Below are 27089 nucleotides of genomic sequence, written 5' to 3' on the forward strand. Positions count from 1 at the left end.
ATGTGTGTGTGTGTCTGTGAGAGTGTGTGTGTCTGTGAGAGTATGTGTGTGAGTGTGTGTGTGAGTGCATGTTCTTATGCATGTGTGTGTGTGTGTGAGAGAGTGTGGTGAGTGCATGTGTGTGTGAGTGCGTGTGAGTGTGTGTGCATCTGTGTGTGCCTGTGTGTGTGAGCGTGAGTGCGCGTGTGTGTGTGTGTGTGAGAGAGAGAGTGTGAGGGGAGAGAGAGGGTTAAATCCTCTCCATCTGTTCCAGGATGTACTGAGAGAGTCTGTGAACAGGATCAGTGACAGGATCACAGTGCAGCTTCTGTTAGTTTTACTGCAAGAGAGAAACAGCCGCATCAGCTTTTCCAGCTCTGGGCTAACAGCAGCCCTCTTTCTTTTGGATTTTTCCAGTTTTGTTTTGTTATTTGATTTCCTCTCTGCTGGTGTGGCTTTGGCAGGAATCATGAGGACGGAGTCTCGGTTTGGAGGCTGGTATTCCAGCCGCTGCTGTTTTTGCTGTCATGTCCGCACTGGGACAATCATTCTGGGAACATGGTACATGGTGAGTGTTTGCACTGGGGGCTAGGGGGAGGGGCAGGGGGCCTGAGGGGGAACTCAGCAAGGGATTGAGGGAGAGAGAGAGGGACAGGGCAGTGAGCAAGGAAGCCAGCAGTGGCACCAAGGGGAGGATGAGGGGTCAATGAGACGGTGAGGAGGGGGAAGGAGAGGAAGTGTGTCTGTGTGTGAGGGAGTGTTGGGGATTGGAGGAGAATAGGAGGGTGGGGAGAGTGAGGCATGGGTGAGAGTGAGGGTGAAGGAAGAAAGTGAGGCAGTGGGAGGGGAGTAAGGGGGGTATAGAGTGAGGGAGTGGGTATAGAGTGAGGGAGAGGGAGGAGACTGAGGGGGAGGGAGGAGAGTAGGAGACGGGGAGAGTGTGAGGGAGGGAGCAGAGAGTGAGGGAGAAGTGGAGAGTGGGAGAACGCAGGAAGAGAGTGAGGGGGGATAGGATGAGGGAGGTGAGTGAGGGAGTGAATGAGGAGAGTGAGGGAGAGAGTGAGGAGAGTGAGGGATGGGGAGAGGGAGGAGAGTAGGAGAGGGGACAGTGTGAGGGAGGGGGCAGAGAGTGAGGGAGAAGTGGAGAGTGGGAGAACGCAGGAAGAGAGTGAGGGGAAGGGGGATAGGGTGGGGGAGAGTGAGGGTGAGTGAGGGTGAGGGAGGTGAGTGAGGGAGTGAATGAGGAGAGTGAGGGAGAGAGTGAGGAGAGTGAGGGAGGGGCGAGTGAGGGAGAGGGAGGAGAGTAGGAGAGGGGGGAGAGTGTGAGGGAGGGGGCAGAGAGTGAGGGAGAAGTGGAGAGTGGGAGAACACAGGAAGAGAGTGAGGGGGAGGGGGACAAAGTGGGGGAGAGTGACGGTGAGGGAGGTGAGTGAGGGAGTGAATGAGGGAGTGAATGAGGAGAGTGAGGGAGAGAGTGATGGAAGGGGGAGAGTGAGGGAGAGGGGAGAGAATGAAGAAGGGGAGAGAGGGAGTGGTGTGAGGGAGGACAAGGAAAGTGAGGGAGAGGCTGGAGAGCGAGGGAGGAGGAGGAAAGTGACAGAGAGGGAGGAGACTGAGTGCAAGGGGGAGGAGAGTGAGGGAGGGGAACAGTGTGAGAATGAGGGAAGCGGAGAAGAACAGGTGAGCGAGAGGGACAGATGAGAGAGGGAGGGTAGTTATAGAGAGGAAGGAGAGGGAGGATAGTGAGGGCAGAGGGGGAAAGTGAAGGGGGGCAAGAGTAACAGGGAAGGGAAGGAAGCAGAATAAGTGAGGGAGGGGGAAGGACAGTGAGGGAGGGGGAAGGACTGAGGGAGGGGGAAGGACAGTGAGGGAGGGGGAGGACACGTGAAGGGGGGGAAGGACAGTGAGGGAGGGGGAAGGACAGTGAGGGAGGGGGAAAGACAGTGAAGGAGGGGGAAGGACAGTGAGGGATGGGGAAGGAAAGTAAAGGAGGGGGAAGGACAGTGAGGGAGGGGGAGGAGTGTGAGGGAGGGGGAAGGACAGTGAGGGAGGGGGAAAGACAGTGAAGGAGGGGGAAGGAAAGTGAGGGATGCGGAAGGACAGTAAAGGAGGGGGAAGGACAGTAAGGGAGGGGGAAAGACAGTGAAGGAGGGGGAAGGACAGTGAGGGAGGGGGGAGGAGAGTGAGGGAAAGTGCGAGAGGAAATGAATGAAGGGCCAGGAAGAAGAGAGACAGCTGTCCTTGATCGGTCAGGAGCTGTCAGAGCAAACGGAATGTCCAGTCAAATCCCAATAGAGTCCAGTGGAATGTTGTCTCACCTGGATGTACAGGTTGGTCTGTTGGCCAAATAGACAGGAGGTTACTGCATGTTGTGGGTCCCAGTTCTACCTGAGAACAGGTGACATTGTCCTGGAGAAATCCCCCTTCCAAATGGAAATTGGAAGCAGGACTATTATTGGCCTTGGAAGGGTATTTCTAGAACTGTGTAACCTTCACACAGCTTTATATCCCCAGAGTTATTAAGATAATACTTCAGACTAGACGCACTTCTAAGCTGCTGCTTGAGTCATAGAACATTCAGCAACATTTTACAAATAGGTCAGATGATTATTAAAGGCGCAATAATTTTTTTAATATTCATTCACAGTCTTTGGGTGTTACTGGTTTAGATGGATGTCACTGACGAGGTCAGTGTTTGGTACCCATCCCTAGTTGCCCAGAGGGCAGTTTAAGAGTCCACCATATTGCTGTGGGTCTGGAGTCACAGGTAGGCCAGACCAGCTAAGGAAATTGAAACCCTTGGAATAAAAGTGGATTTAGAAAATGCTAATTTATTAAGAATCCAGGTATTTTACAATATGTGGTAATCCTGCTACACAGAATCCAACATAAACAAATCAAACTCTTCACAAAAAAAAAAGCAGCATTTAAAAATAAATTCTGAAAGATGTGGATGAGAGTGCAGCTTTGGAGTTGAGTTTCCTGTGTTTTCCCAGCGAGCGGATTAATTACTTCGAATGTTTTTTGGCCTTGCTGTGTCCTCTTGCTTATCAATAACAATGGAGTATTTTATGTATATTACATAGGCTATGTTTTCAGTCAGTGATTGCTTTGAAGTCTGTTTGATAACCTCATGCTTCACCGAACGCAGGATCTGGTTAAACAAATCCAAGACAGTTTGATTTATCAAACAAGTCAGGTACTCATTTCTTGATACCAGGTTTATTCACAGAGTGCAACGTTACAGATCTCTGCTTCTGACTTACCAACACCCCAGTGCCTGCACCACAGGAATGGGCTATAAAAGTGGAGAGGCTTTGCCAAAACTATGCAAGCGCTAATCAGACCGCAACTGGAATAGTGCGAACAGTTTGGGGCCCCTTATTAAGTCCTTCTAGCCCTTTCTATCTCAATGGTTTCCTTTCGCTTGTTCCTCTCAGCAACGCTGACTGACCTACTTTGTATCTCCTGCATTTTCAGTCATCCTTCCATATTTTGAGCATCTGCAGCACTTTGGTCCACTCATAGGAACAAGATGAAGGTTTCCTTTTTAATGACGGTGCAATGCCACAATATTCAGAGAAGATTTTTGCTCCTAATCTGACCATTTAACACAGGTTGACAGAAGATTGGCAGGTCTCTTACTGTTGGAAACTGTGCAACATGAGCTACAATTGTGCTACACTGGAATTTGATCTGGGAGGGAGATTACATTCATTACCCCCTACCTATTACCGCCTTGTATCTTGAGATTGTTCTACAACAGTAAACGTAGTTGTCCGATAATTCGGAAAATAATGGCGAGATCATTTTGCCAGTAATATGGGAACAGTTACTTTCCTGTGTCATTGATCTATGGATAAATCACGCAGGAAGATAATCAATCAATAATGAAAGATTAAAACTCATGAAATCCCCCCAAGCCTTAGTAAGGTAACCAACACACATGAAGGAGGCAATAAAATAGTCATGTTTCCTTCAACTCCATAACAACTAATTCTACCTTTGATGCAACATTTCATAAAACCATTTGCTAATTTTTTTTTGCTTCATGTTGGTGATAGAAACAACAAAACAAAGACAGTAGTGGCAGGAGGAGGCCATTCGGCCCTTTGAATCTGCTCCGCCATTCAATATGATCATGGTTGATCAGCCAATTCAATCCCCAGTTCCTGCTTTCTCCCCATACCTTTTGATCCTTTTGCCTCCAACATCTTTATCTAACTATGATCTTATACAATCTAGAAGGACAAGGGCAGCAGATACACGGGAACACCACATCCCTGCAGGTTCCCCTCCAAGCCCCCCACCATCCTGACTTGGAAATATATTGCCATTCCTTCAGTGTCACTGGGTCAAAATCCTGGAATTTCCTCCCTAAGGGCATTGTGGGTCTACCAACAGCTGATGGACTGCAGCGGTTCAAGAAGGCAGCTCACCCCCACCTTCTCAAGGGGCAACTCGGGACAGGCAATAAATTACTGACCCCAAACATATCCTACAAATGAATGGAAAAAAATTGTAGCAGCAAGCTATTCTTAAGCTAAGCTGCCAGCCAGTGTTTCTAGCCCCAAGCAAAATAATTACATCCAAACAAATCAAAATAGCTTCACAGTGGATTGTTTTGTTGATAATTACAACAATAGTTTTTGAGGTCACATATTTCCAATGCATTAAATTGGTGCTGGTCAGTTTCTGAGCATGCAAACATACAAATCAGGAGCTAAAATAGACCATTCAGCCCCTCCAGCCTGCTCTGTCAGTTGATAGCATTGCGGCTAAATTGATTATGGCCTCAACTCCACCCTATCCCCTCTAGCTGCTGGCTCTCTTGTTAGCCAAGAATTTCTCTCTATTTCTGCTGCACAAGTATTCATTGACAGTGCCATCACTGAGTTTGAATGACTCAAAACTACCCGGAGAGAATATATTCTCATCCACTCCCTCCCACATGGAGAAGTCTTATTTTCAAACTGTGCCCTCTAGCTCTGATCTTTCCCAAAAGGGGGAAACAACCTCTCAGTATTCACTCTGCCATTTCCTCATCATATTTCGTAGGTCTCAAGATAATCACCTCTCGCTCTTTTAAAGAGGAGATATAGGCCTGCCTCTGCCTCCGCTGCATCTACTCCCAGGAAGACCAGTTCCATCACAGAACACACCAGATCGCCTCCTTCTTTAAAGACCCCAATTTCCCCTCCCATGTGGTTGATGATGCCCCCCAGCGCATCTCACCCACGTCCCGCACCTCCACCCTCAAACCCACCCCTCCAGCCACAACAAGGACAGAACCCCCCTGGTCCTCACCTTCCACCCCACCAACCTCGGTATTCATGGCATCATCCTCTGCAATTTCCACCACCTCCAAACGGACCCCACCACCAGAGATATATTTCCCTCCCCATCCCTATCCACTTTCTGTAATGACCGGTCTCTCTGTGACTCCCTTGTTAGGTTCATGCTCCCCAACAACCTACCCTTACCTCCCGGCACCTTCCCTTGCCACCACGGGAATTGCAAAACCTGCTCCAACACCTTCCCCCTCACATCCGTCCAAGGCCCCAAAGGAGCCTTCCACATCCATTAAAGTTTCCCCTGCACTTCCACATGTCATTTACTGTATCCGTGGCTCCTGATGCGATCTCCTCTACATTGGGGAGACTGGACACCTACTCACAGAGCGCTTTAGGGAATATCTCCAGGACATCCGCACCAACCAACCCCACCGCCCAGGGGCCGAACACTTCAACTCCCCCTCCCACTCCGCCAAGTCCTGGGCCTGCTCCATTGCCACTTCCTTACCACCCAATGCCTGGAGGAAGAATGCCTCATCTTCTGCCTTGAGACTCTCCAACCCCTTTCCTTATTTCCCCTCCCCCCACCTTAACCCAGTTCCAAACTTCCAGCTCAGCACCGCCCTCATGACCTGTCCCACTAGTCCATCTTCCTTCCGACCTATCTGCACCACCGTCCCCTCTGACGTATCACTTTTGCCATAATCTCCATCCACCTATCTACATTCCCCCAGCCCCACCCCCTCCCATTTATCTCTCCACCCCCAAAGCTCCCAGCCTCATTCCTGATGAATGGGTTTTTGACCAAAACGTCGATTTTCCTGCTCCTCAGATACTGCCTGACCTGCTGGGCTTTTCCAGCACCACTCTAATCTTGACTCTAATCTCCAGCATCTGCAGTCCTCACTTTTGCCTCAGTGCAGGCCCAACCTGTCCAGCCTTTCCTTATAAGTAGCACCCAATCCCAAGCACCATTTAATTGAATCCTCTTTGAACTACCTCCAACAAATTGAGGGCAGATCAAGCTAAATTATTTCCACTTACTGGGGATTCTAGAACTGGGAACATAGTCTGAGAATTAGGGCCAGACTGTTCAGGATAGATGTTAGGAAGCACTTCTACATACAAAGCGTGGTAGATATTCTCTGGCGGATCAGGCAGGAGATTGTTGTACATATTGGAACTAACAACAGAGGAAGAGAAGGTTCTGAGGAGAGAATATAAGAAGTTAGGCAAGAATTTGAAAAGGAGGTCCTTGAGGGTGGTAATATCTGGATTACTCCCGGTGCTATGAGCTAGTGAGGGTAGGAATAGGAGGATAGAGCAGATGAACACGTGGTTGAGAAGCTGGTGCGGGGGAGAAAGATTCACATTTTTGGATCATTGGAATCTCTTTTGGGGTGGAACTGACCTGTAAATGAAGGACGGATTGCACCTGAATTGGAAGGGGACTAATATACAGGCAATGTGCCATCATTTCCATTCATTTGCAAACCCACAAATCCGATTTCTCTGAGTATGATGACTTCTGAATTGTAATGTGAAGCGATTGATTTTGTGGTTCCAGACACTGACAGTTGTGTCTCTCTCGTTTGTCTTTTCGATATTTATATCTTAACCTCACCACCACAACAATGTACCGGGATTCCCAGACTCCTTCGTGACTGTCTGGTACATAAGGTCAATTTGGGAAATCAACAATTATTGTTATGAGTAATATGCTAAAAAAAACCAAAATGTTCAAAGTTCCAAAGCACTTCATTCTGATCAGATTGATAGAGTGAATATTTAAGATAATGGAGACTGTTGAAGCTATAACCAAAAAGAAAAGTGTTACTCTGCATCACTGTCCAGGAAATGAATGTAAACTGGCAGCTGATTGCACAATGTTCAGCACCATTCACAACTCCTCAGATACTGAAACAGTCCATGACCAAATGCAACAAGACTTGAACAATATCCAGGCTTGGGTTGACAAGTGGCAAGTTGCATTCATGTTACACAAATGCCAGGTGATGACTATCTCTAACAAGAGAGAATCAAACCATCAACAGTTGACATGCAATGCATCACCATCACTCTATCCCCCATTATCAATATCCTGGGGGTTACTATTGACCAGAAACTGAACTGCACTCACCATATAAGCACAATGGCTCAAAGAGCAGGTCAGAAGCTGGGAATCCTGCAGCAAGTAACTCACCTCCTATCTCCCAAAGCCTGTCCATCATCTACAAGGTATAAATCAGGAGTATGATGGAATACTCCCCACTTGCCTGGATGGGGACAGCTCCAATAACACTCAAGAAGCTCAAAACCATTCAGAACCAAAGCAGCCCACTTGATTGACACCAACTTTACAAGCATCAACTCCCTCCACCACCAACCTCAGTAGCAACAGGGTGCATTAACATCAAGATGCACTGCAGAAATTCACCAAGGCTCCTCAGACAGCACCTTCCAAACCTAAGACCATTTCCATCTCGAAGGACAAGGACAGTCGAACACCACCACTTACAAATTCCCCCTCGAGCCTGATTTAAAAATATATCACTGTTCCTTCAGTGTCACTGGGTCAAAACCCCTGGAATTTCCTTCCTAAGGGCATTGTGGGTCAAACCACAGTAGGTGGACTGCAGCGATTCAAGAGGGAAGCTCACTTCCACCTTCTCAAGGGCAGCTGGAGATGTGCAATACACACTAGTCTAGCCAGTGTCACCTATTTCGCACAAAACAATAAATTTAGGGAAAAAACACTGCTCTTACCCCTCATGAGTTCTGGAAATCTACTCTTGTTCACCTCTCCTTGCAATGTTTCCAACAGGATCAAAACAATGTATTTATGGAGGTTTTATCCTGGTTAACCAGCCAGGGGGCATCTTAGGAATATTACCAAGATTGATACTGAGCCACATTAGGAGACATTGGTTCAGTTCATTGAAGGCTTCATGAAATAAGTTGAGGGGTAAGAGGAGTGTCCCTTAACGAGGGCAAAGAAGTAGAGAGGTAATACAGAACACGGGGTTAGCCAAGGCAGCTGAAGACTCATGGCAATGGGCAATCGATTTAATATGGTTACTGAAGAGGCTGGAATTGTAAAAATGAAAATACCATGAATGATCGTAGATGGGGGACATGCATCAATGAGCCTACCCTATAAAGGAAAGTCACTGTTGTTGCTTAACGCAGAGGAGTGAGAGATGAATTTGAGATGATATTCTTTCACTAACTTGCTGTAGTATGTGCAGTAATCCAGTTCACGTCTGACATTTGAGGGACACAGTTTTATCATTTGCATCAGTGCCGATGAAAAAAACAGCTTTGCATTAACAGATGTGATAGCATAATTGCAGACTTAATTACGTTTAATGTGTTTTGCATTTAGCTTCAGAGAGAATGTCTCCTCTCAATGATGGATGCTAATTGTTCTGAAAAGTACTGTATTTATGTTTCAATGGAGAGACTGGACAATTAATAAGACAATAAACATTCCAGATTGGTCAGATGGGAAAATCTAAAGTGTCCTGGCAGATGTCTAACAGTTAATACTACATTGTAAAATGAGCCAAATCATGGTTGGGTCCCATGTAATGATTGTGGTGCTGGAGCAGTGATAACTCACTGGGCACATGATCCTGAGGTTTAAGACTGTGAGGGCATGGGTTCAAATCCCACCCCTGACAGATGGTGGAATTTTAAATTCAATTAAATCGGAAACATCACATAGGAACTACGGTGACTATTTATTCACCACTATAAAATCTGAGCTGGTTCACAGTGTCCTCTTGGGAAGGGAGTCTGCCGTCCCTGACTTGGACAGGTCTCCATGTGACTCCAGACACATGGCAAGTCCCACAGTTCAAGAGAACATAAGGCCTTGCCTGCACTGTCCATGTCCCAGAAAACAATAAATAAAAGATTTGTGGACTTTGTAACATAGAAACTAGGAGCACTAGTAGGCCATTCAGTCCTTCCAGCCTTTTCCATCATGGCTGACCATCCAACTCAATCCCCTGTTCCCGCTTTCTCCTCATACCCTTTGATCCCTTCAGCTCTAAGAACGATATCTATCTCCTTCTGGAAAACATTCAATGTTTTGGCCTCAATTACTTTCCATGGCAGAGAATTCCACAGGCTCCCCACTCTCTGGGTGAAGACATTTCTCCTCATCTCAGTCCGAAATGGCCCACTCCGTATCCTTAGACTGTGACCCTGAGTTCTGGACTCCCCAGTCATCAGAAGCATCCTTCTTGTGTTTTTGTTGTCTAGTCCTGTTAGAAATTTGTAGGTTTTTGAGATGCCCCTCATTCTTAAATCCAGCGAGTCCTGACTTATCCAGTCTCTCTTCATACGTCAGTCATAGAGTCATAGAGATGTACAGCATAGAAACAAATCCTTGGGTCCAACTCATCCATGCCAACCAGATATCCTAAATTAATCGAGTCCCATTTGCCAGCATTTGGCCAATACCCCTCTAAATCCTTCCTATTCATATACCCATCCAGATGCCTTTTAAGTATTGCAATTGTACCAGCCTCAACCACTTCCTCTGGCAGCTCATTCCATACATGCACCACCATCTGTGTGAAAATGTTGCCCCTTAGGTCTCTTTTATATCTTTCCCCTCTCATCCTAAACCTATGCCCTCTAGTTCTGGACTCCCAAGTCCTGCTGTCCCAGGGGAACAGCCTGGTAAACCTTCATTGTGCTCCCTCAATAACCAGAACATCAGGAGACCAAAACTGCACACAATACTCCAGGCGTGGTCTCACTGAGGCCCTGTACACTTGCAAACTCTCAAAGACCCCTCTATCCCTACTCTCTGCCTTCTGCCAGTCAGCCAATCCTCTAACCATGCTAGTAGCCTACCCCTATCAATATGAGCTCTTAACTTATTTAGCAGCCTTCTGTGTATCACCTTGCCAAAGGCCTTCTAGAAATCCAAATAGATCACACCCACTGGCTCTCCTTTATCTAACTTGCTTGTTCCAACCTCAAAGAATTCAAACAGAGTTGTCAGGCATGTCCTATCCTTGACAAAACATGTTGACTCAGCCCTATTTTATCATGGCAGGGAGAGGAGACAAGCTCCAGGGTGTAGGGGAGGGGGAGCACATCCTGGGGAGTAGGGGAAGGGGGAGCTGGGGTAAGTAGCTCAAACTGGAAGCATCAGACCTAGATGTAGACAAGCTGCCGTCAGTATCATGAGATGTCCACTGATTGCTGAAGATTACTGAAAACAATTGGTATTCTCTTCCGTGTGCGATCAGATAAGGGTATGACTTGAATCTAAGTAGCTCACTGACTTTTCCTTTCTCTCCCATTAGCTGATCAATGGTGTGGTGCTGGTGATTTTGTTGTCTGCCCTCAGTGACCCAGAACGGTACTACCTGACCCATACTGAACTCGGCACTGACTTTGACCTCACTGATGATGCCAGTAAGTCCATACCTTTTGTAAATGTTGCTGCACCCCTCCTCTGCAACCCTCTATCAATAGCCTGAAACCATCCTCCTCACTATCAACAACACCGCCAACTTTCACGTCATCAGAGGGAGGCAATGGCTTAGTGGTATTATTGCTGGACTGTTAACCCAATGACCCAGCTAATGTTCTGGGGGTGTGGGTTTGAATACTGTCAGATTCATCCTCTGCAACCCTATGGTCTTTCCCATGTCATGGTGTCTCACTTTGTTTTGCGTGACTGCGAAACTGGAATGTCCTCCTGAAGTGGCTGCTCGCTGTGCTCGGAAACTTCCCTCTACTCACCAAGGTGTCACAGAGATTTGCTCTACATTCAGCTCTGCCTTTTCACCCGGGGGTGGCCTGAAAAGCACCGACTCTACCTGTCATGGGTTATCCCTGTGAAGATCTCAAATATTGGCTGCCAAATGGGTCCAAAGATCACAAAACCAAAATGTTGCAGATGTTGGAAATTGGAATCCAAATATCTGTGGAGAGGGGAAAAAAACAGAATTAACATTTTGAGTCTGGTATAACTCTTCTTCAGAACTGAGTGCTGACAGCCTTGTTATGTAGATTAATGATTTGGATGATTTGGAGATGCCGGTGTTGGACTGAGGTGTACAAAGTTAAAAATCACACAACACCAGGTTATAGTCCAACAGGTTTAATTGGAAGCACTAGTTTCCAATGTATGTGGGTGAAGAAGGTCACATTTTTTATTCATTTCTGGGATGATGGCATCACTGGCCAGGCCAGTATTTATTGCCCAGAGAGCAGTTAAGCATCAACCACATTGCTGTTGGTCTGGAGTCACCTGTAGGCCATACCAGGTAAGGATGGCAGTTTCCTTCCCCAAAGGGCATTAGTGAATCAGGTGTGTTTTTCCCAACAATCCACAATGAATTCATGGTCATCAATAGACTCTTAATTTCAGATATTTATTGAATTCAAATTCTACCATTGGCTCTGGCAGGATTCAAACCCACACCCCCAGAACATTAGCTGGGTCATTGGGTTAACAGTCCAGCAATAATACCACTAAGCCATTGCCTCCCTCTGATGACATGAAAGTTGGCGGTGTTGTTGATAGTGAGGAGGATGGTTTCAGGCTATTGATAGACAAGCAGAAGGCTGGAAGAACACAGCAAGTCAGGCAGCATCAGGAGATGGAGCTATTGATCAGCTGGTAAAGTGGGCAGAGTTTGGCAGATGGAATTTAATCCTGAGAAGTTCATTTTGGGAGGTCTCATAAGAGAAGGATGTACACAATAACGGTAGGTCCGAGGGAGTACTGAGGAACAAAGGGATCTTAGTGTACAAGAACATAATTCCCTGAAGGAGTCAGTACAGGTAGACAGGTGGGGAAGAGAGTATATAGGATGCTTGTCTTCATTACCCAGGGCATGGAATATAGGAGCAAGGAAGTCTTGTTACAACTTTATAAAACGTTAGTTAGGCCACAGCTGGAATACCCTGTGCAGTTCTGGTCACCACACTATCAGAAGGATGTGATTGCTCTGGAGAGAGTGCAAAGGAGATTCACCTGGATATTGTTGGGGATGGAAAGTCTTAATTATGAGGAGAGGCTGGACAGGCTGGGATTTGTTTTCCCTGGAGCACAGGAGGCTGAGGGCGGATCTGATTCAGGTGTACAAAATTATGAGAGGCGCAGACGGGGTCAATCATGAGAATCTTTTTCCCATGGCAGGCATGTCTATTATCAGACAGTATACGCTTACGGTGAGGAGTAAGTGGTTTAGAGGGGATCTGGGGTGAATTATTCTCCCCCAGAGGGTGGTAGGAATATGGTAGGTGCTGCCTGAGAGTGTGGTGGGCGGGCAGGTGCTCTCACAACATTTAAGAAACATCTGGATGAATACTTAAAATGCCAGGGCACAGTAGGCTGCAGACAAAGTACAGCTAAATGGGATTAGTATAGTTTGGTGTTTGTTAGTTACTATAGGCATGGTGGACAGACGGGCCTGTTTCTAGGCTGTATGACTCTTTGTCTACAGCTCTATGACTGTTGAATTATCCAGCAGTCTCTCAGTAAGCTTCATACATCTGCTGCATGTATATTAAAAAATTCTGTTGATAACTTGACTTCTAGCCATCAGTCTTGTATTTCCATTGCAAATCACTCCGTAGTAATTTAAAATGGGATCTTCCCTGCATAGACTTGTTCATGTTCTTTTGTAATTGGTCCACTGGATTCCTCAGAATCGCCTAAAATACCTTCTGAGGGCTTATTTCACGAGCATTTTTTTTCAGTCACTGAACTCTCTCAGGTATGAGTTGTGGTGACAGAATGCAGATACGCCTACAAAATAGATCCAAACACCTGAACAAGGATCGAGCATAGGCCACACAGCCCTTTGAACCAATCCACCATTCAGTCAGTGATCTGATTATGGGTGGCTGTGCTGGGTCTGGGTGGGGATCAGTGGGTCGGTGCAAACTTGATGGGCTGAATGGCCAACTCCTGCTTCTGTGTCTATGTCCTCATGGTTCTATGGCTCATGCAAGAACACTCATGAAAGGAGACGAATGCAATCAACTGACTTGACATGTTTAAGGAAAATTAATTTCTCTGACCTGTTCTCCCATTTTCCTACGACAACTTGCTTGGATGTGGTGCCTAGAAATAATATGTTTTCTTCTGTGTCTCCGTCCTATTTTCTGTTTCAGATATCTGCATCGCTACTGCCGTTTCTCTCCTTATGATAACGATCTGTGGAATGGCCACTTATGGCGCATATAAGGTACTGTAAATGAATGGCTAAAATCAGGATCCAACAGACAAATTTGGTGGCTTTTATTTTGGTGATGCTATTGTAACCAATATGGATGTACAGTCAGTTCTGATATAACGCCATTAGTACAGTTCAGTTCTCGTGCGATTTTGTGTTTTACGAAAATCATGCAATAGCCGTGCCATTTAAACCAGTGGGGCCAGAATCGCGTTATAGCCAATACGGTAAGGAAAGATCGTGTTCTACAAATAACGGTCTAAATTCTTCAATCGCGTCAAAGCCAATTCGCGTTGAAGAAACAGGTGCTATAGCAGCACAGACTAAATTCGATATGATATTCCATCTGGGCCAATTGAATGCAGTTTTAGCAAGTCTATGCATTTTGAAATGGAAACCTATTTCACACTTCTCTTAAAACAAAATTGTTGATGGTTTGTGGGTGTCACTGGCTTGTCCATTTATTGCCCATCCCAGAAGGCAGCTAAGGTTAAATGACATTTCATGGGTAAATAAGATTTCCTACAGGACGTCAGTTAAGCAGATGGTTTTTGATGACAAATGATAGCCATCAAATGGCCACTATTAGGCCAACTGTCCATTCCATTTCACTGACCGCTACATGGATTTGAACCCATGCTCCCAGACCATTGGCTTGAGTTTCTGGATGGCTAGAACAGCAATAATTGCACCACTGCCTTCCCATACGGAGTCGTGCTTCTCCAGAACGGCATCTTCAGCAAATGAAAGGACTGGCCACTTCCACAATAGACCAAACAGTCCTGGTATCTCAGAGACCCCACTGCTGTTGGGTAGTTACCCACAGCCTAGTGTCATCTGGAGTGGTTTAGCAGAACCTGTGTCGGTTTGAGGCCAAGTGAATAAACAGTGGTGTCAACAACGATGGGGTGGATGTTATCTCCTGCCAATCCCCCCTTAATAAATCCATAGCTGTTACTCCTTAGCATGGTGGTGTTAATGACCTGGGGTGGCATGTGAGTGAGGCCATTCAATAAGGGCTAGGATTGCATTGGAGAAGACAGTTGTCTAACAGCTTGTCTGTTGCAATTACCCTCCTGATGTGAGTGAGGTGGCATAATAAAAAGATCTTCACTCTTTCCAGATTTGCTTCTTCATTCTTTTTTCAGTGACACCATTCCCATTTGAAGGAGACAGCTTGCTACCCATTTGGCATAGCTGAGGGAGTGGCAGCATAGTGGTCATCTGACTGTCTAACAATTCAGAGCCTCAGGAAAATGTTCTGGGGACCATGGGTTCAATTCCCACTTGGAGTAATTGGAAATGAATTAGAATTTCCTTTATTGTCCCGTGTACTCAAGTACAGGAGTACAGGAAAAAGTTTACAATATCGCCTATATCTTAGATAGAAAATGGCCTTCGACAGAAATAGAAAAATAAAGGAAAAGAGGTTACATTACCTTACTGTGATTTATAAGTATAAGTTAGAAAAATAAGAAATAATGTTAAAAAAATAAACATTGCAGTCTTTGTATAAAGGGTCAGTAGTAGATCAGCACAAGGGTCTTCCACATGTGGTCTGACCAGGCTCACAAACCACTGACAGCCCACCCCGTCCCCAGTCCAATAACCATCCCCACTCCATGTACTCTGATGGTCCCCACTCTGCTCAGGGGCCCTCCAACCATCCCCACTCTGCTCTGGATCTTCAGACCTGTCCCTGCTCCACATGAGCCTCTAGCCCGCTCTGCATCTCTGGGACACCCGCACCAAACACCTCCACTGCCCTGCAGCTGACCACTTCAACTCCCCCTCCCACTCTGCCAAGGACATGCAAGACCTGGACCTCCTCCATCACCAAATCCAACCCACCTGACGCCTCACCTTCTGCCTTAGGACCCTCCAACCACATGACACCAATGTCGATTTCACCGGTATCCTCATTTCCCCTCCCCCACCTCATCCCAGATCCAACACTCAAACTCAGCACCGCCCTCTTGAACTGTCCTACCTGTCTATCTTCCTTCCCACCCATCTGCTCCACCCTCCGCTCCGATCTATCGCCATCACCCCCCCCCCAACTTCGTTTGCCTATCGCATTCCCAGCTACCTTCCCCCCAGCCCCACCTCCACCCTCCTATCTATCTCTCAGTTCCCCCCCCACCCCACATATCTGATAACGGGCTCTTGTCCAAAATGTTGATTCTCCTGCTCCTCAGATACTGCCTGATCTGCTGTGCTTTTCCAGCACCACACTTATCAACTCCAATTGCTGCTCCAGGGTAAGTTTTTTCAAAAACACTGAAAGAAACTTAAAATAAAAGAGAGAGGAAGAAGGGGAAAAGGAAAACGCAAAAAGAGGAGGGAATGGATGAGCTGCTGGTTGAGGAGTCACCATCTTAAATGCGATTTCAATAAAAATTTGGTGACCTAAGGGTGACCCTGTAACCGCTGTCAGTTGTTGTAAAAACTAAGCTGGTTCACTCATGTATTTTAGGAAATTTTCACAGCAATGTAGTTGACTCTTAACTCTCTCTCTGGTCAACTGAGAAAGGGCACTAAATGCTGGCCTAGCCAGTGACACCTACATCCCCTGAATGAGTAAAGGGAAAATGTGTGGCTTGGTGCTAATAGTTGTTGAGCAGTTTCAAGATGGCTTTAAATTCTCTAACCTTTCTGACTTGAGCAAGTGAAGTCCCAAGTTCTTGTTTGTGACAACAAAGAATAATACTGTAACATGGGAAAAATCAACTCAGTTCAGTGGTTTCTATGTCTATGAGCTTCCAACAGCTCTGGATTTTTACGTTTAACAGTTCTCATGCAGACCCCAGTAATTGCTGACAGTTTCAGGTGAATAATGACTGTAAAATTCACTCTCATCATTGCCACAAAATCTGGAGCACCAGTTTGTTCTTATGGTTAGCCGTGTAGAGCAGCTCATTTTAAAAATTCACTTGTGGGATGTGGTCATCGCTGGCTGGGCCAATATTTATTGCTCAGTCCTAGATGCCCTCAAGAAGGTGCCCTCAGAAAGCAAGGAGTGAAGGATAGAACTGGACCCAATCTTTACACAGGCTTATAAGCATTTCTTTAAAGAGATATAGATCAAAAACATGTCCCTCCCACCGAACAACCCAGTTTTTAAACCTTCTTGAACTGCTGAAGCCTATATACTATAGACAGACCCACAATGCCCTTAAGGGTGGAATTCTAGGATTTTGACCCAGTGACATTGAAAGAACAGCTATATATTTCCAAGTCAGGATGGTGAGTGGCTTGGAGGGGAACTTGCAGGGGGTGGTGTTCCCATGTAACTGCTGCCCTTGTCCTTCCAAGGGGAAAATGAGTTTGGAAGGTGCTGTCCAAGAAACCTTAGTGAATTTCTGCAGTGCGTCTACTGAATGTCGGTAGTGAAGGGTGTGGATGTGGTGCCAATTGTATTAATGGCACTGATTCCTGTTTTGTGCATTTTGGTTTTTAATGTTTTATGATGTGGTGACTGACTAAAAGTGCTTCAATCTGAATTTGTGAATTGCTTTGGAATGCATTTTCTCCATGTTTTGTCAATGAAAAATGCAAGAAAACAAAGTTACATTTCTGCTACTTAAAAGTGACAGATAGATTCAATGCTTTAGGTGTAATAGTATATCTGTCTATTCCAGATCCTCATCTATTCTTAGGAAGAGTCATTAGTTAACTCTGCAGCAATTTCTGTTTGCATTCCAAGTCTCCACTGACTTACTATTCACTCCCAGCCAATTCTATTTATTTTGTTGGACTTCATGCATTATTAAATCAGCATCAGACAAATCTTAAAGCAAAATCCAAAATACTGTGTATCATGGAAATAGAATCAGAAAATGCAAGAAGAGTCTTTCACCGCTGTTATACACCAGAAAGTTAGGGGCGGTAAAGGATGGAACTGGATCCAATCTTTCCACAGGCTGATAAGCGTTTCTTTAAAGAGATATATATTACAAACATGTCCCTTCCACCCTAACAGCCTAGTTTTTATAAATAAGAACAGAAAATACAAAAAATACTCAGCTGGTCATGCAACGTCTGTGAAGAGAGAAGGAGCATTAACATTTCAGTTTGATGACCTTTCATCCATACTGAGACTATCACTATGTCACATGACCATTTTGTTCTTGTCCCATCCAATCCCTTGCCTGAAACCTGCTGTATCTCTAACTGTTGCTAGCTTTGATGAAAGGTCATTGACTTGAAATGTTAATCCACTCTCTGCATGCACAGATGCTGCTTAGCCAGCTGAAGTTCTTTTCACAATCCTGAAATATTATTTGTTGGCTAGACGAGCTGTTGATCCCATCATTCATCTCCGTCCCACTGCCACATTTCCCACTCTTATCAGCCCACACTCTCAACAAGTTACAATGCAAAGACAAGGGAAACACAAGGAAAAATATCGAACGAAATAATGAGCTCCCTTTTCTTGCATTTGGAGGAGATGGTGATATATACTTGATATTGTATATACTTGAGTAATAGTTTAGATTAGATTCCCTACAGTGTGAAAACAGGCCCTTCAGCCCAACTCGCAGAAGAGTAGCCCACCCAGACCCATTCCCCAACCCTAATATTTACCCCTGACCCACCTCACACTATGGGCAATTTAGCCTGGCTAATTCACCTGACCTGCACATCTTTGGACTGTGGGAGGAAACCAGAAGAAACCCACTCAGACACAGGGAGAATGTGCAAACTCCACACAGACAGTCACCTGAGGCTAGCATTGAACCCGGGACCCTGGTGCTGTGAGGCAACAGTGCTAACCACTGAGCCACCGTGCCACCCCTAGTTGAATGTTTTGACTAACTTCTAAGGTTTAATTTATGGGGTCGACTATTACATGGATACTACTTTTGAGGAGCTGAAATTCATGCCCGTCAAAAGTATCATTAGCAGGAGCCCAACTGATCTCTAAACGAATTAACGAAAAAAAAATGAATTATGGTAATTCTGAAAACCCAGAGTGGAACACAACAGCCAGCGGACTGGAAGACTAGGCGCAGAGTGGAACAACCGGCAGATTGGAAAACTGGAGTGGGAACGTTATGGCCAGCACACGGACTCATAAACATTGATCTGTTATCTATGAATAACTAGGGTCGACTTTTACACGAGACGTATGGAAAATTCCAGATTATTTGGCCAAACATAGGGGGTCGACATTGACATGAGATTGGCTATTACTCGAGTATATGTGGTACTGAGCATGTCACTAGAATAGACCTTCAGAGGCCCAGAGTGATGTCCTGGCAAATAGGCTTCAACTCCCAACAGGGCAGCTGATAAAGTTTAACTTCAGTTTATTCAAAAACATCATCTCAATCATGAAGCTCTCATCAGCTATTGTAAAAATTCATTTTGTTAATTAATGTCCGTTTACCATTATTATCTGGTCTGGTTATTTCTTTAACTCCAGTAACGTGGCTTACCCTTAACTGTTAATTTTTGATTCGTAACCAGCTAGTGCTGAGCAAGCCACTCAATTTCGGGGCATTTACAGCAGAGGAGAAAGTGAGGACTGCAGATGCTGCAGATCAGAGTTGAGAGTGTGATGCTGGAAAAGCACAGCAGCTCAGGCAGCATCCGAGGAGCAGGAGAATCGACGTTTCTCGCATAAGCCCCTCATCAGGAATGAAACGTCGATTCTCCTGCTCCTTGGATGCTGCCTGACCTGCTGTGCTTTTTCAGCACCCTCCTCTCATTTACAGATGAGTTAAAGAAACACTAATCCTTCGCCAGTGACACCCATGTTGATCAGGGGTACATTCTTGAAGGGGCAACTGTGGTGCCTGGTCAATCCTATCAGGATACTGATATAAAGGTGTCATATTCTAGTTTAAATACAGTGTCTGTGTCACTCTCTCAGTTTTGCAAAACTTAACATTTTTTTTGTTACTTCATTGTCTTCCAGCAACTCAGTGCATGGATTGTCCCATTCTTCTGTTACCAGATCTTTGACTTTGCCCTCAATACTCTTGTAGCCATCAGTGTGGTCATCTATCCAAACTCTATTCAAGACTACCTGCGACAACTGGTATGAAATATACAATGTTGTAAAATCATATAATAATGCAAGACCAGATTATAATGTCCTCAAACATACAAGATAGGAGCAGGAGTAGGCCATTCAACCCCTTGAGCCTGCTCCACCATTCAGTATGAACATGTCTGGTCATCCAACTCAGTCCACGTTCATTCTACCAAAGTCTTTGTTCATTCTAAACAACAAAGTTCGATCATCACATCCCCTAAACTATTTTACTCCAGTGCATATAGACTGAGTCTGTCCAATCAGTCTCTGTAATTTAACCTGTTCAGCCCCGATGTAATTCTGATGGCTCAGCACCGAATTGCCTCCAAAAGCAATATGGATTAATCTCAAAATGTAGGTTAATATCTATTTCTAAACAAGAAAGAGCCCTGGAAATTAAGGAAAGCAGGAGCAGGGACTGAGTTGGATGATCAGCTGTGTTCATATGGAATGGGGAAGCAGGCATGAAGGGCAGAATGGCCTACTCCTGTTCCTGTGAAGGAACAGAAGGATAAAGTAGTTGGAGTGAGTCGGAGGAGTGTTGGGGAGGTTCATGTGATAGGTCCCTGGGATCTGATCAAGTGTATCCCAGAATGTTGTGGGAAGCTTGGAAAGAGATTGCGAGGTGTCTAGCAGAGCTATTTGTACCATGTACAGCCACAGGTGAGGTGCCTGAAGACTGGAGGGTGGTTAATTATAAAATCATAGAATCCCTGTGGAAGCAGGCCATTCAGCCCTTCGAATCCACACCGACCCTCTGAATAGCATCCCACCCAGATCTACCCCCTAGCTATCCCTGTAACCTTGCATTTCCCATGGATAATCCACCCAACTTGCACATCCCTGGACATTTTTGGCAATTTAACATGGACAAACCACCTAAACTGCACACCCCTGGACACTATGTCTGTTTTTATTTAATATAGACCAGTGATTCTGACATCAGTGGTGGGTAAGTTGTTGAAGGGGATTCTGAAAAACAGGATTTATATGCATTTAGAAAGGCAAGGACTAATTTGGGATAGTCATCATGGCTTTGTGCTTGGGAAATCACATCTCACAAACTTGATTGATTTTTTTGTTTGAGGATGTCACCAAGACATTGATGAGAGCAGAGCAGTAGATGTTGTCTACACGGATCTGAGCAAGGCCTTTGACAAGGTTCTGCCCCGGCAGACTGGTTAGTAAGGTTAGATCATATGGGATCAAAGGAGAGCTTGCCAATTGGATACAAATTGGCTTGATGGTAGGAGACAGAGGGTAGTGGTGGAGTTCATTTTTCAGACTCAAGGCCTGTGACAATGGAGTTCTGCGGGGATTGGTGCTGGGTCTACTGTTGTTGCCATTTACATAAATGATTTGGATAGCCGAGCCAATAGGCCGAGGAGTGGCAGATGGAGTTTAATTTAAATAAATGCAAGGCGTTGCATTCTTATAAGGCAAACAGGGCAGGCTTTATGCAGTTAACGATAGTGCCCTGGGGAATGTTCAGAACAGAGAGACCTAGGAATTCAAGTATATAGTTCCTTGAAACGTACATCACAGGTAGACTGGTTTAGCATGCTTGCCTTCATTGCTCAGACCATTGAGTATAAGAGTTGGGACATCATGTTGCGATTATACTGAATGTTGATAAGACCATTTTTGGAGTACTGTGTCCAGTTCTGGTCACCCTGCTTTGGAAAGATATTCTTAAATTGGAGAGGGTGCAGAAAATATTTACAAGGATGTTACTGGGACTGGAGAGTTTGAGTTATAATGAGAGGCTGTAGGTTGAGTGGTGACCTTATAAAGGGTTATAAAGTCATTAGGGCCACAGATAAAGGGAACAGCAGAAAGTCTTTTCCCTAGGGTGGGGGAATTCAAAACTAGAGGCATACCTTTAAAATAAGAGGAGAAAGATTTAAAAGGGACCTGAGGGGCAACGCTTTCACACAGTGGATGGTGGGTACAGGGAATGAACAAGAGCAAGTGGTGGATGTAGATATAGTTACAACATTTAAAGGACATTTGGACAGGTGCATGAATAGAAAAGGTTTAGAGAGGTATGGGCTAAATGCAGACAAGTGGGACTAGTTTAGTTTGGGAAACTTGGTCAACATGGGTGAGTTGAACAGAATTCCGTCTGTTTCCGTACTATATGACTATATGACTCCATGACTTATACACTTAATGGTATGATACTGGATTAGTGGTGCTGGAAGAGCACAGCAGTTCAGGCAGCATCCAATGAGCAGCGAAATCAACGTTTCGGGCAAAAGCCCTTCATCAGGAATAAAGGCAATGAGCCTGAAGCATGGAGAGATAAGCTAGAGGAGGGTGGGGGTGGGGAGAGAGTAGCATAGAGTACAATGGGTGAGTGGGGGAGGAGATGAAGGTGATAGGTCAAGGAGGAGAGGGTGGAGTGGATAGGTGGAAAAGAAGATAGGCAGGTCGGACAAGTCAAGGAGGCAGTAACTGAGCTGGAAGTTTGAAACTAGGATGAGGTGGGGGAAGGGGAAATGAGGAAGCTGTTGAAGTCCACATTGATGCCCTGGGGTTGAAGTGTTCCGAGGCGGAAGATGAGGCGTTCTTCCTCCAGGCGTCTGGTGGTGAGGGAGCGGCGGTGAAGGAGGCCCAGGACCTCCATGTCCTCGGCAGAGTGGGAGGGGGAATTGAAATGTTGGGCCACGGGGCGGTTTGGTTGATTGGTACGGGTGTCTCGGAGATGTTCCCTAAAGCGCTCTGCTAGGAGGCGCCCAGTCTCCCCAATGTAGAGGAGACCGCATCGGGAGCAACGGATACAATAAATGATATTGGTGGATGTGCAGGTGAAACTTTGATGGATGTGGAAGGCTCCTTTAGGGCCTTGGATAGAGGTGAGGGAGGAGGTGTGGGCACAGGTTTTACAGTTCCTGCGGTGGCAGGGGAAAGTGCCAGAATGGGAGGGTGGCTCGTAGGGGGGTGTGGACCTGACCAGGTAGTCACAGAGGGAACGGTCTTTGCAGAAGGCGGAAAGGGGTGGGGAGGGAAATATATCCCTGGTGGTGGGGTCTTTTTGGAGGTGGCGGAAATGTCGGTGGATGATTTGGTTGATGCGAAGGTTTGTAGGGTGGAAGGTGAGCACCAGGGGCGTTCTGTCCTTGTTACGGTTGGAGGGGTGGGGTCTGAGGGCGGAGGTGCGGGATGTGGACGAGATGCGTTGGAGGGCATCTTTAACCACGTGGGAAGGGAAATTGCGGTCTCTAAAGAAGGAGGCCATCTGGTGTGTCCTATGGTAGAACTGGTCCTCCTGGGAGCAGATACGGCAGAGGCGGAGAAATTGGGAATACGGGATGGCATTTTTGCAAGAGATAGGGTGGGAAGAGGTGTAATCCAGGTAGCTATGGGAGTCAGTGGGTTTGTAAAAAATGTCAGTGTCAAGTCGGTTGTCACTAATGGAGATGGAGAGGTCCAGGAAAGGGAGCGAGGTGTCAGAGATAGTCCAGGTAAATTTAAGGTCAGGGTGGAATGTGTTGGTGAAGTTGATGAATTGCTCAACCTCCTCGCGGGAGCACGAGGTGGCGCCAATGCAGTCATCAATGTAGCGGAGGAAGAGATGGGGAGTGGTGCCGGTGTAATTACGGAAGATCAACTGTTCTACATAGCCAACAAAGAGACAGGCATAGCTGGGGCCCATACGTGTGCCCATGGCTACGCCTTTGGTCTGGAGGAAGTGGGAGGATTCAAAGGAGAAATTGTTAAGGGTGAGGACCAGTTCGGCCAAACGAATGAGTGTGTCAGTGGAAGGGTACTGTTGGGGACGTCTGGAGAGGAAAAAACGGAGGGCTTGGAGGCCCTGGTCATGGCGAATGGAGGTGTAGAGGGATTGGATATCCATGGTGAAGATAAGGCGTTGGGGGCCAGGGAAACGGAAGTCTTGGAGGAGGTGGAGGGCGTGGGTGGTGTCTCGAACGTATGTGGGGAGTTCCTGGACGAGGGGGGATAGGACAGTGTCAAGGTAGGTAGAGATGAGTTCAGTGGGGCAGGAGCATGCTGAGACAATGGGTCGGCCAGGGTGGTCAGGCTTGTGGATCTTGGGAAGGAGGTAGAACCGGGCAGTGCGGGGTTCCCGGACTATGAGGTTGGAAGCTGTGGGTGGGAGATCTCCTGAGGTGATGAGGTTCTGTATGGTCTGGGAGATGATGGTTTGGTGATGGGGGGTGGGGTCATGGTCGAAGGAGCAGTAGGAAGAGGTGTCCTCGAGTTGGCGTTTGGCTTCAGCGGTGTAGAGGTCAGTGCGCCAGACTACCACTGCGCCCCCTTTATCCGCTGGCTTGATGGTGAGGTTGGGATTGGAGCAGAGGGATTGGAGGGCTGCGCGTTGTGAGGGTGAGAGGTTGGAGTGGGGGAGGGGGGACGACAGGTTGAGGCAGTTAATGTCCCGGCGGCAGTTGGAAATGAAGAGGTCGAGGGCAGGTAATAGGCCAGCGCGGGGTGTCCAGGTGGATGCAGTGTGTTGGAGGTGGGCGAAGGGGTCCTCGGAAGGTGGGCGGGAGTCCTGATTGTGAAAGTAAGCTCGGAGGCGGAGGCGACGGAAGAATTGTTCGATGTCACGTCGTGTATTAAATTCATTGATGCGTGGACGGATGGGGATGAAGGTGAGTCCTTTGCTGAGGACTGATCGTTCGTCCTCAGTGAGTGGGAGGTCTGGGGGGATGGTGAAAACTCGGCAGGGCTGGGAGCTGGGATCTGGTGTTGGTGTGGAGCTGGGAGTGGGGTCGGAGCCAGCACCTGGAGTGGGTGTGATGGTGGGGGGAATGGGGGTGGAGGCATGAGCAGGGGTAATGTTGCCCTCAGGGTTCTGGGGTGTGGGGATAGTGACAGTGGGGTCTGTGGGGGCCGTGTTAGCAGAATGCAGGTGAGTGGCGCTGGTGGGGGTGGAAGTGGTGGTGATCATGGCAGTAGGGGTGGCGGGAGTCACTGAGCGTGTGGCATCAGCGATGATGTGAAGGGCGGAAGTGGTTGTGGGAGTGGCCATGATGGGGGCGGAAGTGACATCATCACTCAGCGTGGGGGTGGTAGCTGCGTCAGCCGCATGGCTAATGGCGTTTCCGAGGCCAGGGGAATCTTCTGGAATGTTTGAGGAGCGCTGGTTATGGAGGTGGGTGGATAAAAGTTTGTTGTACTTACAGTTTTTGATGTTTGAGATGGAATTGAAATACTGTTTGTTGAGAGTATGAATTCTCCTGAGGATGTAGTACAGAGTGGGTCCTTTGCAATTCTGAGAGAGTGTGGCCCTCAGCTGAGGCAGGGCTGACTGGAGAGAGGTTAGGTGCCGGCGCATTGCTGCAAGCGTGGAGCGAGGATCTTGAAGGAGAACTGTTGCTGGTGTTTTTGAATCTGTAGTCTGTACTGTTTGTCCTGTTCGGGTCCGAACTCTGCTGGTTTAAAGGTGGTCTGGAGTCCATGTGGGATGAGTTGGTTACGGAGGCATGCACTGAGGAAGCAAATGTGGCTGTGGTAGCGAGTTTGTTTGACGACATGGTTGAAGAGCTTCAGAGCAGAGGAAATGACCTGGGAGTTGCAGTGGGAGAGGGACTCCCTGAGATTCTTGTAGAGAGAGGAGGAAAACTTCTTCAAGGCAGGTATCCTTGCAAGAGGATTCGCAGTAGGGATATATTTCCCTCCCCACCCCTTTCCGCCTTCCGCAAAGACTGTTCCCTCCGTGACTACCTGGTCAGGTCCACACCCCCCTACGAGCCACCCTCCCATTCTGGCACTTTCCCCTGCCACCGCAGGAACTGTAAAACCTGTGCCCACACCTCCTCCCTCACCTCTATCCAAGGCCCTAAAGGAGCCTTCCACATCCATCAAAGTTTCACCTGCACATCCACCAATATCATTTATTGTATCCGTTGCTCCCGATGCGGTCTCCTCTACATTGGGGAGACTGGGCGCCTCCTAGCAGAGCGCTTTAGGGAACATCTCCGAGACACCCGTACCAATCAACCAAACCGCCCCGTGGCCCAACATTTCAACTCCCCCTCCCACTCTGCCGAGGACATGGAGGTCCTGGGCCTCCTTCACCACCGCTCCCTCACCACCAGACGCCTGGAGGAAGAACGCCTCATCTTCCGCCTCGGAACACTTCAACCCCAGGGCATCAATGTGGACTTCAACAGCTTCCTCATTTCCCCTTCCCCCACCTCATCCTAGTTTCAAACTTCCAGCTCAGTTACTGCCTCCTTGACTTGTCCGACCTGCCTATCTTCTTTTCCACCTATCCACTCCACCCTCTCCTCCTTGACCTATCACCTTCATCTCCTCCCCCACTCACCCATTGTACTCTATGCTACTCTCTCCCCACCCCTACCCTCCTCTAGCTTATCTCTCCATGCTTCAGGCTCACTGCCTTTATTCCTGATGAAGGGCTTTTGCCCGAAACGTTGATTTCGCTGCTCATTGGATGCTGCCTGAACTGCTGTGCTCTTCCAGCACCACTAATCCAGTATTTGATTTTCAGCATCTGCAGTCATTGTTTTTACCAACTTAATGGTATGATCCTAGGGAATGTTGCTGAACAAAGAGACCTTGGAGTGCAGGTTCATAGCTCCTTGAAAGTAGAGTCGCAGGTAGATAGGATAGTGAAGAAGGTGTTTGGTATGCTTTCACTTATTGGTCAGAGTATTGAGTACAGGAGTTGGGAGGTCATGTTGCGGCTGTACAGGACATTGGTTAGGCCACTGTTGGAATATTGCATGCAATTCTGGTCTCCTTCCTATCGGAAAGATATTATGAAACATGAAGGGGTTCAGAAAAGATTTACAAGGATGTTGCCAGGATTGGAGGATTTGTGCTGTATGGAGAGGTTGAATAGGCTGAGGCTGTTTTCCCTGGAGCATCAGAGGCTGAGAGGTGACCTTATAGAGGTTTACAAAATCATGAGGAGCATGGATAGGATAAATAGACAAAGTCTTTTCCCTGGGGTTGGGGAGTCCAGAACTAGAGGACATAGGTTTAGGGTGAGAGGGGAAAGATATAAAAGAGACCTAAGGGGCATCTTTTTCACGCAGAGGGTGGTACGTGTATGGAATGAGCTGCCAGAGGAAGTGGTTGAGGCTAGTACAATTGCAACATTTAAAAGGCATTTGGATGGGTATATGAAAAGGAAGGGTTTGGAGGGATATGGGCCAGGTGCTGGCAGATGGGACTAGATTGGGTTGGGATATCTGGTCGGCATGGACGAGTTGGACCGAAGGGTCTGTTTCCATGCTATACATCTCTATGACTCTATGACTCTAGGCTGAGAAGCGACCTGTCTATAAAATTATGAGATGCATGGATACAGAGGAAAGTTTGAATCTTTTTCCCCAGGGTGGAAATGTCAAATACTAAGGGGTATAGGTTGAAAGTGGAGGGGGCGGGGGGCAAAGTTTAAAGGACATATGAGTGACAAGTATTTTTAATACATAATGGGTGGTATGTGCCTGGAACATACTGCCAGAGAAGATGGTAGAAGCAGATACAGTAGCAATGTTTAAGAGGCATTTAGGCAGACACATGAACAGGCAGCGAGTCGAGGGGTACAGACCATGT

At 46.8% G+C, this 27089-nt stretch overlaps 1 protein-coding gene across 2 annotated transcripts in view; it reads left to right on the forward strand.

Moving 5' to 3' along the window:
• Nucleotides 1–219: 219 nt before the first annotated feature.
• laptm4b (lysosomal protein transmembrane 4 beta) overlaps nucleotides 220–27089 on the forward strand; it is a 57436-nt gene continuing 30566 nt past the window's right edge. The window contains exons 1-4 of one of the 2 annotated variants that reach the window (XM_072569744.1): nucleotides 220–547; nucleotides 10601–10712; nucleotides 13428–13501; nucleotides 19413–19535. In XM_072569744.1, the coding sequence (XP_072425845.1) occupies nucleotides 449–547; nucleotides 10601–10712; nucleotides 13428–13501; nucleotides 19413–19535 (408 nt within the window). In that variant the 5' untranslated portion in view covers nucleotides 220–448. The remainder of the gene's footprint in view (nucleotides 548–10600; nucleotides 10713–13427; nucleotides 13502–19412; nucleotides 19536–27089) is intronic. The other variant, XM_072569743.1, reaches the window with a different exon arrangement.

The sequence above is a fragment of the Chiloscyllium punctatum genome, chromosome 5 (assembly GCF_047496795.1).
Source record: "Chiloscyllium punctatum isolate Juve2018m chromosome 5, sChiPun1.3, whole genome shotgun sequence".
NCBI lineage: Eukaryota > Metazoa > Chordata > Chondrichthyes > Orectolobiformes > Hemiscylliidae > Chiloscyllium > Chiloscyllium punctatum.